The 14761-nt window shown below is 39.7% G+C and overlaps 1 protein-coding gene across 4 annotated transcripts in view; it reads left to right on the forward strand.

Moving 5' to 3' along the window:
- The window catches only part of pcdh15a (protocadherin-related 15a), a 177680-nt gene that overhangs the window by 128845 nt on the left and 34074 nt on the right, over nt 1–14761 (forward strand). For all 4 annotated transcript variants that reach the window (XM_028603202.1, XM_028603206.1, XM_028603203.1 and 1 more), the window contains exons 24-25: nt 10555–10664; nt 11943–12083. In XM_028603202.1, coding sequence (XP_028459003.1) covers nt 10555–10664; nt 11943–12083 — 251 coding nt within the window. The remainder of the gene's footprint in view (nt 1–10554; nt 10665–11942; nt 12084–14761) is intronic.

A 14761-nucleotide genomic window follows, 5' to 3' on the forward strand; every position in this document is an offset into this window, starting at 1 on the left:
GAATCACAGCTAAAAGGTGTGGAGCGATATATAGTTCTGAAGGGCATGATTGATTTTCAGCCGCAGGTTTGAATCTGCTGCCCTGAACCTCTAAAGCACCAGGAATGCACTGACCTTTCACTTGTCTCTGCTAAGTAGGCAGGCATCATTTGCCTGTCTAACAGCTGCCGAGTCACACTCAATGCACACATCCCACATATCAGCAAAAGGTTGGCGCTGAATGCCATGGAAGAAAAGCAGTACAACATATTATTAAAGGTGAACTTTCCAGATAATTACCAGTGACTTTAAACAGTATGTATGGATGCAAATCTAAAACAGTGCATGCAGCTGTATGATTATGTTTTTTTGTCTTTGGAAGTTTTTGAACAGCTTTTTCCAGCCAGAAGGTTCAGTGGTTACATTATCCGATATTACTGAGAGTGATGGGGAAGCAGGACATTATTGCATGAGATGTTGTGCAACCTTTGGTACAAATGACTCTCTCTTACATTCAACATGTCTGCTCTCACTAGTGCTTAATTGTTGTGCCATTCAAATAATTCTTCCTCTATAATTCCAATTCAAATGTTAACAGTACAAGGGATGATAAGCAACAGAGGGAATGTGAGGGACAAGTGCAATTTAAGGGTTTTATTTACACAATGCCCATGACAAACACATAATTTTACTCATTTAGCAGTTAACAGGGCAAAATATTGCAGCTCTCTCTAGTCTAGTAGGAACTGAAAGAAATTGAGCTACAGTGCAGGCATGAGTAATGAACACGCTGACCAGACTCTGAACACAAAAGAGGGGACTAGGGAACATACTTACTAAAGTAAAGGGTGAACATTAACTGTAAATAGTTGATCTGTTTAACTACTTTGCTCTGTGATTTAAGGACAGAATTCATGTTTGATACCATGACATTATTGCTAAGTGCTTAGCTTGTTTGTACTTGAAAAAATCACCCAATGACCAACTAAAGTTAAAATGAAACGGTTTGGGGAAGCACTACTTGACCTATGCACCTAATGCCACATTAATGCCATATTGGAGTTATCATAAATTCAACCTTTCGACTCATAAAAAGCATTCACATCAATATCCAAGTCCTAATTACGACAGATTTTAGATATATCTGACAGGGCAATTACTAATGTGGAAGTGCCTGAACATCAGCCAGAGTCTGCTGTTTAAAATATAATAGATATTGTGTTGTATTGTCAATGCACAGTATTTTAATCCTTGCAAGACCTTCTCTGTAATCATACAACCACCTTGATAACATGATTGCTCACTAGTTTAAAATTAGAATTTGTCCAATCTCTGCCATTCCTTTCCATAATATGTGAACATGGCATAAGAGACATGTGACTGGGCCCTTACTGAAAACATTCAAAAGGGGTTTCTATTATTTGCGGTAGCCAGTCCAGCACACAATTTATGTGACTGATATGCCCTGCAGCATTCTGCTACTTAGAGTACTAATGTCTTTCTGTAGGTCAGGTCTCCAGGTGTTGGTGTGGTGGAACAGATCATTTGGGCAGGAGCAGTAATTTGACAGTAAAACATGCAGGATGGCATCAGTACCTACATGGCACCGCGTGATATCCCATTGCAAGCCTCAATGGCTGGGCCAGTTTGGACAACACACTCATCCACCAATGTCCAAACATTTGCCGGCCAGGTTGCCTCTTGTGTGCTAAATAACCCAGTGGATGAAATGTGAAGTGATGTCCTGTGGGCTGACATGGCTAAGCTGGCACAGAGTGGTACCACTGTCTGGCTGCACAGTGAATGTTGTTTCTCCAGCTTTGCTAATGTTTTCAGTCTTGCCCTCTAGAAAATATTTTTGATTGAAGCGCTTTTTTTTTCTTTCAACTCTGAGAAATGGCTCACTGTGAATACAAAAGAAGCTCTGGGTCTGGTGTGGCATGATAAGTGATCAGAGGAAGAGCTCAGGGAGGAACATGATCAGACGAGGGGTTGTAAATATTTTTTTCTTGTTTTATAGAACACAAGGATTTAATGTGAATACTTGCTAAAGCATTACTTCATGTCAGAGGTGTTGGATTTCTGATATGTTTGGTTTGTGAGCACCAGAGCATTTTTTGCAGAATCCTCTTAGCAAGTGTGAGTCAGCAGCTCATAAATATTATGTGCTTATGTCTGCTAGCGTTTATTTGGTTTAACTGAAAGCATTTGCTGGAGGAGGTGATGAATTGTTCCTTTGTACACAATTTTAGGAATTTGAAGAAGCCTTGATTGGTATAGATAAAACGTGTAATAATAGTTTTGAATTGAAGTAACTAGGGATAATGTTGTCTTTGAAAGCTGCAGAGCTTTCATATTTAGCATAGGCTGTGCAGTGATGGGAAGCTGGAAAGAGAAATTTGCACTTAATGCATTACAAAATATCCACTTTTATATGAGCATTTGATGCAGAATGATATTTGATAGTAATGTTTAAGATATCCAGACAATTTAAAGCTAACATCAAATATCTAACAGTACACCTAAATTGATGTATCGATTTACAGGACATGGAAATGATAGTAAAAGTAATATTTTTGATATTAACACTGAATCAAATGACTCCCTGTACTGTGAATGAGTTGGTACTGCTGATCCTACTGAGAAGCACCCACACTTAGAGACGGTAACCACAATTATTTTGCTCCCGAACATTTGTAGTTAAATGGTGAGTTCACCTCAAGCACAAAAAAACATATATTCACTTATCCCTATTGGTATTTGACCATGTGGGCATGTTTGGTTTTGTGTGCCGAGGTTTTGAGTTGACATATCTGCCTTTAGATTTCTGCCACCACCACAATACATCATGAAAAACTCAACAACAGAAACAATGTCTCTGTTTCTCTGGGTAATTAGCAGACTTCATGTGGACAGATTTAATCAGAACTATAATTTTGTGGTTGTAAATATCCTCAAACATACACATACAAAACTTGTCCTGCACTCTGATAATGTACATGCTCAAAAACAAACACATACACACCATAAAAAGAGCTGTCCAAGTATCGAGCCCAAATCAACACCTTTTGTGACAGACAGATTTCATTTTTTATCTACCCTCACACTTGACACTTTATTATAATGTACATGGATTTTTTTTTTATTTCAATAATAGTTTTGTATTTTTGCACAGAGCTAATGTGGAAGATGTGTGCTTATGCATCCTTTTATGAAGGGGTAATGCAATTGAATCTGTACTTTCTGAAAGGCAACACTTAATGCAGTAACCTATAAGGATATTCTGGGTAGAGGATTGACTCTTGACAAATAAATGCCTTTGTTATACCCTGGCTGTTAGACCCTGCACTATTTTCCAAAACCTTTTGAATATCTTGACTGGTTTCAGAATCTCGTAATAGCTCTTTTTATCTCTGTTTCTCGTTTACTTTTCTCTCCTCCGCTTCTCCATCCTGCTTTGGTCTTGCCAAACATAACCCATAATCTTTAAAGTTCACTCTTCAGTCAATAACACGCTACAGCTCAAACTCTAAGATAATATAACATTAAATGAGGGGTGGTGCAGTCTTTATCTCACCGTGAACTCTAATTTGAATGGATTGCAATGTTGAGGAAAAAAAAGGAAAATACATTGAGCAGAGAATGTCAATGAGCGCATAACTATTACTCAGAACTCAGTTACACGGTTTTAAAAGTAGTATTTGTCATTTTCCCAAAGAGTAGATTTGAATTTTTTAAACTGCTGTACACATGATACAGCATTTACAGATGTTGGCTTAGATTGTTACAATACAATACAGTTTCCAACCTGCGGAACTGGGATGTCATGATTAAATGCAATACTTAAGTATTGAGCCATTTTCAATGTTAGATAAGCTAATAAATGTTGAAGCTCATAATAAGATTCAAGTCAAAAGGCTATTGAATGTGAAAATCATGCTGTTACTGAGTTTACTTTGCCTTGTCACAGCAATGTTTTTTGCCTATGTTCGAGGGAGCTGGAACACATTCCTTATTTGTAATTTATTTGAAGTCAGAGGAGTCTCTGTTTGTCACTCTTCTAATTTGCTTCCAGGCAGTAACAAACAAGTTAACACCAGGGTGACATAACAGCTAACTTCCAAACTCTCAAGCACATATCCACCTCAACAGTCATCGAATTAGGCAGATTCATAATTGCTGAACGAAATGTACCGTATAATACCACCATCAGTAGTCAGGCATGTACATATTTATGGGCATTCACGCACTGTTTATGATGTTTGCTAGTGAGCACATTACAGTTAAATGATTCTTGTCTGCCTTTGTTGTTGTTCAAGATCTTTATTCAGCATTGCATCTACACATCCACCAGAAGAACACTGACTTTAGCAGAGACTTGCACACAGCAAGGTCACTCCATGTATCTCCGGCCATGTCCATCACCACTTGTTCACTTGGTGATGCAATGCATGGATAGAGAGGGAAGGCAAGGTAAAAAGAGAGTCGACGAGGTAACAGAGGCCCCGTGGCACACAACAAGGTTTATACGCCTCTGCCTTGTCTCGTAAGCATCACTCCGCCATTGGCCCTGGGGCAGAGTGCTCGCTGACACCTGTGTGCCGTTGCGCTTCTCAGTGGCGTGTCATTCACCCTCTCTTATGTTGACACCAGGACTCTCTGCTGCTGCCTGAAGACATGTCAGCATCTTCCTCCTTCTCTTTCTCTCTCACTCTCTTTCTCTCTCTCTCTCTCTCTCTCTCTCTCTCTGGATGGAATGGTTATTATTATTTTTCCTCATCTGAATATGAAAGGAATGAAAAAGTATTGGACTTGCTCAGTAGTACCTGGTGATGCATTATGGATAATTGACTCTTTGAATTTGTCTACTACTTGACTCTTGAATACACAACTTATTTACCTTCTCTGGTATCTTCATGTGTCAGTATATCAGCCAGCTCGTAACTCCCACCATTTATCGGATATTATTAGAGTGCTTGTGCTCAAGTAGCTGTTTGGATTGTCATTCCTCTATGACATTTTATGTGCCGACAGTACATATTTCTGTCTATTTTTCCTTCAGTCTGCCTTTCTATCTACCTATCAATACCTTCTGTATCTTACCTTTCTATCATCTTTTCTGTGTACATGTGGATACACCTTAATACTAATATGCACACTTCATACATGTTCACAACCCCTTGGCTTTTCTCAGCAGCTTACAACCCTCAGGCAGAGCCACTTTGTAGGGAAGTGATAATATGTCAGCTCTGCCTCTTCCTGGCAATCACACCATGCAGCCCAGTGCTAGCTCCACACAACCTTTCATACCCCACTCACACTCACACTCAAGGAACATTACGTAACTGGGTCAGCAGTGCAGGTTATCCAGCCCTGCTCCAGACCAGAGTTTTACCAAAGCTGCATGTTTTGAAATATTTGGGAAAATGTACAGAATCTCTGCAGAAATTCATTGGGCCACATGCAAGAACTACTTGTACAAACATATTTATTCTTAAGGGGTACATAGGAGAGAATTTGTCACATTCACCAATTTTCTTTCACCAACTTTCTCACGTAGAATTTTCTAAACAAAATTGAAGAGTGGTCTAGATCCGTTTACCTTTCTTCACAAGAGAGAACACTTATTTGACTCATAATGCCATAATCTGAATGAATTTAGAGTTTTAATAGGTTACAGAAATCTTTCAAAAATGTTTGCTTTATAAAGCCACATTAGCATCTAACCAGATGTCAATCTCTTCCCTATGTGTGCTATGTTTCGTCTGCTGAAGGAGTGAAGTTTTTCTTTTTACCCTTGGGCAACAATTTTGTGAATGGGTGACTTGTTCTACTCCATTCACCCTATATAGCAATTTGGAGGCATTAAATAGGTTAATGATCAAATTTCCTTGTGAACAGGTGGTGTTAATCAGATTGAAAAGAGCAATTTAAGGTTGTGCTGATAAGAGAGTTTGGGCAACACTTGTACAACCAAATCTTACAGAAAATTGGTATAGGATAACAATAAGAAATGTTCTTGCATGAGGCCCATTTGTTAGATGAATTAGTTTTTTGGTTGCATGTTGTTTTTGGCTGTGTCAAGAATGGGCTGAGCAGAAAACCCTGCTTCAGGCTTCAGAAATGCTAAACATGAGGTTGACACTACCTGGCCTTCGCATGAAATGGCGAAACATTTCAAGTATATGCAGGTACAGCAATGAAAGCAGTAGGGTTGACAAAGATGATTCCTTGCATAGACGTTTTATATGTTGACCAAATAAAGAAAAGAAATCCAATAGAATTACCTTCATCCACCCTTTAGTTTATTTTATTTATTAGGGACCATGTACAATTTTAAACAAAAATGTTACCATTTGATGCATTGTACCAGAGTTAGCCTCAGGCTAATTTACATCTGCAGTCCCCTGATATTTCTATTTCTTGTTCCTTGTACTTAAAGTAATAACAAAAGGCTTCAGCCCTTTTAAGCAGTGGCCTATAAATGTCAACATCAAGATGGTGGAGACATGCAATCTGGGTGTTCACTTCAATAATAAACTGGACTGGTCCAATAACACAGACGTCCTGTACAAAAAAGGCCAAAGCCGTCTCCACCTTCTGAGGAGGCTAAGGTCCTTCGGTGTGTGCAGGACTCTGTTAAAAACATTTTATGACTCTGTGGTTGCATCTGCCATCTTTTATGCAGTAGCCTGCTGGGGAGCTGGGAGCACTGAGAGGGATAGAAAAAGGCTAAACAGACTGGTGAAGAGGGCTAGCTCTGTTCTGGTCTGCCCTCTGGACACCATAGAGGAGGTGGGGGAGAGGAGGATGTTAGCCAGGCTGGCATCAATCATGGGCAACACCTCTCACCCCCTACATGAGACTGTGAGTTTCCTGAGTAGCTCCTTCAGCAGAAGACTGCTGCACCCTTAGTGCAAGAAGGAGTGCTACCGCAGGTCCTTCATTCCAGCAGCAGTCAGACTCTTTAATGCAACATCATAATGTAGCACTGCTAGCTGTTTCTGCAATATGAGCCTTCACTGGACAATATTCTGCACTATGCACATTTATCTATTTAGCACTCTTTGCTACCTCCAACTGTGCAATATTTCATCTCTATTCATCCGCACCTTACTCATCTGTATATCTGTGTTTATATACTGAATTAAAGGTGCAATAAGCCTTATAAAACTAACTTCCTGTCATATTTGCTGAAACTGACCCTATGGTCAAGTAGAACTACATGAAACGGGTAATTTAAAAAATAAAATCTGGCTCCCCTGGCACCACCTACAGCCTGTAGTGCGAATTGCAAAAATCCACAGCTCCCTGTTCAGATGCACCAATCAGGGCCAGGGGGGGTGTCTAACTGCGTGTCAATCACTGCTCATGCACATACATTCATTCTCCCTTGTGCGGGGGAGGGGCTTAGGATACCGTTTTAGCAGAAAGGGGGAAGGGACTGAGAAGTTGTTGATGTTAAAACATTTTGGCTAAGTCCTGGATCTTCCCAATCCTACCTACAGCACCTTTAAGTGACAGTCATTGTGTCACTCTTGGTTCCAATGAATGGTACACTCACCTGTATGTGACTGATTTAGAGTCACATGTTGAGCTGCGCTGCACCTCACAGTGCTCCCATTGTTCTAGGGCTTGCCTCTGTGTTTGTGTCGGCCTGTTTCTGAGCCAAACGGGTAATCTACTTATGTGAAGGCCACATTAATGAATTGGTTCCCGTCACTGTGGAGCATGGTGAGGCTTAATGCTCCTGGATGCCACAGAGACAGCAATTATTCAGTGGCAGGCCAACAGTACACCTAGGGGGAAATTGATCGTGAGCACATGCAGTTCAGTTCACTGCAGCACACTCTCAACAATATTATCTTTCAGGATGGTATGTTATATCACCCTCTGACCAGGAGAATGGCTCGAATTTTCCAGAATTATTCTCAACACGAGATGTCCTTGGGGATTGTTTAGACACTAACTGTTGCCCCCGGGATTGTTAGACAGATCTTTTTTCCTCTAATGTCTTTCAATAAGGTACTCTTTGCACCGGCTGTGACTTTGAGAGAGGTAAACACATATTCTATAGTGAGTGTTCTATCTGCCAATGTCTAAAAAGTTACTGAGTGTGTTGTTTTACTCCAGTGAACAGCGAAGACAGTGTGATTTTTTTTTGTTTCAACACATGCTTATCCTTTCACTTTTCTGTTTCTGTGTGAATCAAGTTCTCCCCACTCTTCAACTTCACCCTGGGAAATTGGTTCAATCGTCGTTGTGAAGCCTCTAACAGCTGCGAACATATACGGGGGAGTTGCTTGATAAAATAACAATCATCCATGAAGGGAAACTTTGCCTGACCGTGTTTTCGTTGTTTGGGCATTTGTATTATTCATGTGCTAATATGTGTTGGAAATGAGGGGTCAGCAAAGACTAGGGATGTGAAAGCATTGAATAGGATGTTACAGTATAAACATGAACCGGAGGCATCTAATCGCCCCCGGTCCATGTTAAGAACTCAGACTGCCAAGATAGCATCTTGTCACAAAAATACCCCATAACACAGACATTGACTGGATAATATTATCTGACTGTCACAGATTATGGAGTGAGTATTACTCCCACGACGTTGTCACAGATTTCTTACTGCTTCTGTGAATAATAGTCACACTTTAAATGAAAACTGCAAAATAAGCCATACCATGCATGCACAAACATGCACACACCTCATATGCAGAGATGAGAAGTGGGAAAGCAGTCACAGTATCACAAGAGGGGTGTCACAGTGAGATGACATTATCATCTTAAATCAGCCCTTGCCGACACACCGCCAAGACAGGGTTCCCTGCTATTTATGGCAGCAGTCATTTCTGTGGAGAGTGGTGACAGTCATATCTGCTGGATATTATTACCCACTTGTACACCTGATAGTCAAGCATAGTCATTAGCTGTTACAAAGTCTCACTTATCAAGGGGATAACTTCAAATCTTTTTCAAAAATGTACTATCACATCTTTAGTTTGGATTTTCTTTTTTAATCTGATAATAAAATAGTCTGTGTGGCAGTAACATTTTGGGTGAAAATGAATTTGCTCAAACCTGCTTAAATAACATCATATTCAAAACAATAATGAATAACGATAAAACTAAATAATGACCAAGTAAAAAAGAGTTGTGGGGGGAAGAAATCAGCATTTTTATCCATTTCTCCTCTCTATTTCATGTTTAAGCAGCTTGTTATAGTCAGGGTTCCAGTCACAATTGCTTAAACCCTGACCAGAGCAGCCCAAACATGCTTTACCCCCAAGAACTTCCTCCTACTCCTTCCTGGTGAAAACCCCAGCATTCTCAGGAAAGCTGAAAGATTGAATTCTTCCGTCATTTCCAGGGTCTGCCCTGGTGTCCTCTCCCATTGGGTCGTTTCCAAAACCCCTACCAAAAGAAAACAGTCAGGGGGCATCCTCCCTAAGAGCTCAAACAACCTCGGCTGATTCCACTAAATACAAAGGAGCAGCAGCTCAATACAGAGGTTTTCTTGAACAGCTGAACTCCTCGCTTCATCACGTATAGTGAGATCATCCACCCTGCAGAGAAACATCATCTCAGTTGCTTGAATCTTCAATCTCATTCTTGCGGTCACTACCCAAAGCTCCCGACCGTAGTTGAGAGTCGAGGCAAAGGCTGAGCAGAAACATGAGCTTTGCTTCACAGCTCCGCTCTCTCCTTACGGCCATGTTTTGATACAAAGCCACCGTTAGCCTTTTTTAGTGTTCTTATCCTAACTATGTAGTTAATATTGGATATGTGAGGAGAGTTTAAGCAGTTATGGATTATTTATTTATTAGTCAAATTTTTTCCCATCCTACACTGTGCTCCCTGAGAGGAAAATTGTTTACTTATTCATTCACCAGAACAGAAAATGTGCTGTTTTGTTATCTGGAGACTAGAGTAAAGTTAAAGTGTAACAGTAAAAAAAAAAAAAAAAGGCAAAAGGGCAAAGCAAAACAAAATCATTGGAACAATAAGTCACTGTTGTTTCACACTTTATTGAGATGCTAAAATTATTATGTATAAATGTATATCTATTCAAAGCTGATTTGAAAAATACACTACTTGACAACACAACTCTCACTTACACTCACAATGAATTATTAAGAGGAAAGAGAAATAGTTTTGCTAATAAATGGAAAAATAGAATTTAAAAACCACTAAACCTCACTTCTGGGTTAAAGCAATGCCTCTAGCAGATAGTTCTTTCGAAGATATTATAAATTATTATATAAAATGGTTAAATTGTTAAACGTTAACACAATCACAGTAACTAATACTGAATACTGAAAGTTTTTCATATGCTAAGTGAAAATGTAATGATTGAAATCAATCCCGACTTAATCATTTTGAAATTATTCCAAATGTGTTCTTTCTTATAATGTACGTAGATATACTGTTGCTTCTATGACAACCTTTGTATTCATCTTAACCCTGTTTATGTCCATGTTGCTGTGCATGTGATATTGGAATATGCAGCTTAATTGATTCCTCAACTCTTAATACCGTCTGTCTTATGATCTGTGTTTTATGTCTTTCCAGGTTTCCTCTAGTTAGTGAGCTGGCTCCATTTGGCACACTGGTAGGGACTATTCTCGCTGCTGCTATCAATCAAACCATCTTCTACTCCATTGTGGAAGGAAATGAACTAGGTATGTGCTACAGATCATACAGTTAATTAAGCCTATCATTTTTTTTGTTTCCCAACATTCCTACCAAACACCTCCTACAACCGGTTCTGTGTTTGAAGTACAATGCCCTCTTCTTGTTCCTGTTCTTTATTTGTGTTATACATAAAGCAAAGCAAATACAGATTTTCATCACAGTAAAGAAAACTGCTGAATAAGATGTGCTTATATTTACTAAAATCAAAAGGTGTGCAATCAGATTTTAAAATACTCCTGAAAAAGCTCCCAGATGATTTTATAAGTTGCAGGATGAACGTCATAGCCAGAGGTACTGTTGTCCTGTCTTTGTCTAGAAGTAGACAATTTTGGCATAGGCTACTAGCCGCTGTAGACTGCTTTTCACACTGAAAGTCTGAAGAGCATAATTACACCCTGGGAGAGAGAGAGAACACCAGACAGGTGTGAGGTTAGCTTATAGCTGTTTAAGAAAAAAGTAGGAGACGTACCTGTGAGCTGGAGAGAGCCAAAGGAGTAGTAGGAAGCTGTCACCCCTTCCCACCATGCACCTCAAGTGCTTCTGTAGTGGTCTGTGTCATGTGAAAAACATGAGCTAGAGTCACTTTTCCTTAGATGCTCCTGGAAATCACAGGCTCAAGACATAATAAGAGTGCTATAAATCCACCCCCAGGCCCCTAGAAGTAATATTCTCAGGAAAAGCAAAAGCATTCTGAAGCATGGCCTTTTTATAAAGCCACAGTGGTGTTAGAGTCTGGCCATGCCATTGAAAGGAGGAAAAACAGCCAGATGTATTTCTGTCATATTTCCTTTATCAGTGCTCCAATTAAACATTATTCATTTCAACGTCTTTTAACAAAAAAAAAAGTAGAATGCTAGAATGCATGCAGTTTTTGTGTGATTCCGATACAACTGCTCTTTTTCTTCAGTGCTATATACTTGTTATATTTTTTTGTATAGAAAATGTGTAAAGATTTACAACTGCATCGGCATATTGTTGCAGGTTCTTTGTGTAAAGATGCTAAAAAGGCTCGATTGAGTTCTACAATTAATACTAATTTGCGACAAAGAGAAAAGAGCCTGTGAAGGAGTATACATGCATTCAGCAGTTACATGTGTAGTGCCAATAGTGCAAACAAAGCCAAGCAATATAGCTCTGATCAGAACACTATGTAGTAGAAAAACTATGCAAATAACCAGTGCTTCCATCCATTCTATCTGTTACGTATGTCTTAGTTTTGTCTTATTTCCATTCACTTCATGTGCTCTGATTTTGTTTTTTTCTAGGTCATTTTCAGGTGAACAACGGGACAGGCGTCATCTCCACAGCTAAACCTCTGGATTATGAAAATGTGACTAGCTATGTCCTCCGGGTCCAGGCGGACTCTATGTTGGTTGTCATGTCCAACCTGCGTGTGCCTTCTAAAAGTAAGACAGTGTCCAGTAAATGGGTGAAGGTGGATGTTGTGTTGTGTTGTAGGAAAGCAGGCATTGAATTCTGTTTCATGTGATTCCAGGGCTTTGCATTTATGTTTAATCATTATAATTCCTCTCTGTGACAGATTATGGTTAAATACAGTTTTCGAAATTCTATCACACCCTATTTTTTTACGTTTACCGTAGTTATGTCATGTTTTTTTAGAATGATTTATTCATTGTGTGTTTATTATTAATATTACTATTATTATTATAATAATAATAATTATTATTATTATACACTTTTTACACATTACATCTATGTGTCCTACCTACACTGTTAGGATGCAGTTTTGGATTAAAACCAGGAAAACATTGTGTCAAAGTGTGAATAGCTGTAATTTTATGCTTTATGGACTGTTGCCTTTCTTCGTGGCACTGAACCATTTGTATAATTGGTGGCAGATTTCCTGCAGCCTGTGATTGGTTGTTTAGTGTGACACTCCATTCAACATAGAGCCATGTTTAAATCAGGTGGTTTTCTCTACTCTGCTTGTTTGTTTGACCACAATGGCATCTTCATACATTCAGGCTAAGATGAGATGTCATATTATTTGAGTCACTATATGTTGCAGTGCCAGCAGGTATTTTCTATTAATTTGTGGAATTACTCAATGCTTTTAAAATATGGTTAAAATTTGACCACCCTCTGCTAGAACTGCTAGACTAGACTTGCTTTGCCAGACCTTCCTCCACAGCGCTGCAGAGGAGGGTCTGGCTAGTCCACACAGCATTCCAGGATGGGAGAAAAATGTGTTCTGGTTTATTGGCATTTCTTCAAACCAATCACAATCGTCATGGGCAGTGCTAAGCCCCAGACAGAGCCACGGTCCCGCTGCAAAATAGCCTGGAACGTGTACGTTCAAAGGTTTTAGTCATGCAACAGAAAACTCTGATTGGACAGATAGTCTAGCTAGCTGTCTCGATTTACCCTGCAGAGATCTGAGGAGCAGTTAACCATAGTCCTCATAAATCAAAGAAAGCGGTATGTAATGGACAACTGGCCAAAATGATGGACATCCGGCTGAATTTCCGGTGGCACCGGAGCAATTCCGGAAGTGGAACATTGTGGATATAGACTACTGATATACTGATATGACAAGTTGAATATGAACATGTAGAAATATGTAATACATGTATTGACAGATTGGACTCTCATTTCACATCGTCATAGTGACTATTAAAAATAACCTTAAAAATAAGAAGTATCCCCACCTTCAAAGCAGCATATCATAAATCCTTAAAAATGTCTAACGAACAGAAATAGCCCATTTGTTTCCATTTAGCCAAACCTCCCCCAAAACGAGGGTGGGTGACAAAACATTAATCATTACAAATTCTCAGTTAATGCAACCTGTGTGTTTCCATTCCAGAGGCCTCAGTGTGCTTGAAACAAGCTAGATCGTACAACATGCCGGAGGCGGGGCTAAAAGCCTGCCATCACAGCCTCATTCTGGCTGCATCCCACTGCCTCCCCGGCATCTCTCCAAGAATTCAATGTCTTTTGCGTGTCTTTGTAGTCTGGGCACAATGAGTTGCATATTTTCTTTCCTCAAAGGCATTCATGATGTTGCTAGAACAAGAGAGAAGTTACAACTTACCTCTCCTCATACTTGGCCAATTGCTACGTAAATTGGGCATGATTGTCAGATTTTCTTTTTCAGAAAGTTACATAAATTGTCAGACATACACACGGTCACAAAGGAGGTTGGAGGCGCTGTCTGATCATCTGAGAAGCACTTTGTTTGAAGCATACTGAGACCGTCAGACCGCACTCTCTTTGATGACTATGCTTCAGCTGCAACATCATTAGGCTTGTTTGTGGTCAGTTAACTGACAAAAGTCTCTTGAAATGATGGATGAGGTGCTGACAACAAGTTGGGTTCATACCTCACTCTTGAGCCATTTAAGCTACCAATGAATAATCAATGACTTACTCCACCTGCTGCTCTATTTCTCGCACCGTCTGTCTCTCACATACTAATGACGGCAATTACAAGGACACAATATTCAGGCAAACACACACACTTCTGTCACTTATCTGATAAGTGTAAAGTAGAAAACTCTCACGAGGGAGAGAGCGTCCCTGACAGAGTGTAGAGAACATTTCTTATCTCACTTTTATTACTGTAAGGAAGATCATGACTCCATGACAGGGAATATCTTTCTTCACTTTATTAAGTTTAAATTATCTGAGCATTATTGGACTGATTTGTCAGATAGATTTATCTTATCCCCGTTAAGACCACTGCACTGTATATGTATGCACATGGCCCATTTTCACACATGCGTACAAACTGATTTTCATACAGTGCATGCACACATGTAATAATAATAATAATAACTCTTGGGGACACTCAAGCTTACTCTCCTCTTAATGGGCCGGTTTCTGTCATGCATCTTAGGAGATCAGGGAGGGGGCCTGTATACATGTGCTTTTATACTGATACTCCAAGGATGGAATATGCACTTTCCACAGAGAGAGGGAAGACAGAGAGACTCTGCCGATCTCTTTAACCCTGGAGTCCTCCCTCTATGCCTCACACTCCATCTTTTGTGCCTGTAATTTGATGTGCTGTGTTTTTGTTTGTCCAATTCCCCTGGTGCATTCTTAGCTTTAATGCCACATG

Source organism: Perca flavescens, chromosome 17 (genome assembly GCF_004354835.1).
Source record: "Perca flavescens isolate YP-PL-M2 chromosome 17, PFLA_1.0, whole genome shotgun sequence".
In the NCBI taxonomy this organism is placed as follows: Eukaryota; Metazoa; Chordata; class Actinopteri; order Perciformes; family Percidae; genus Perca; species Perca flavescens.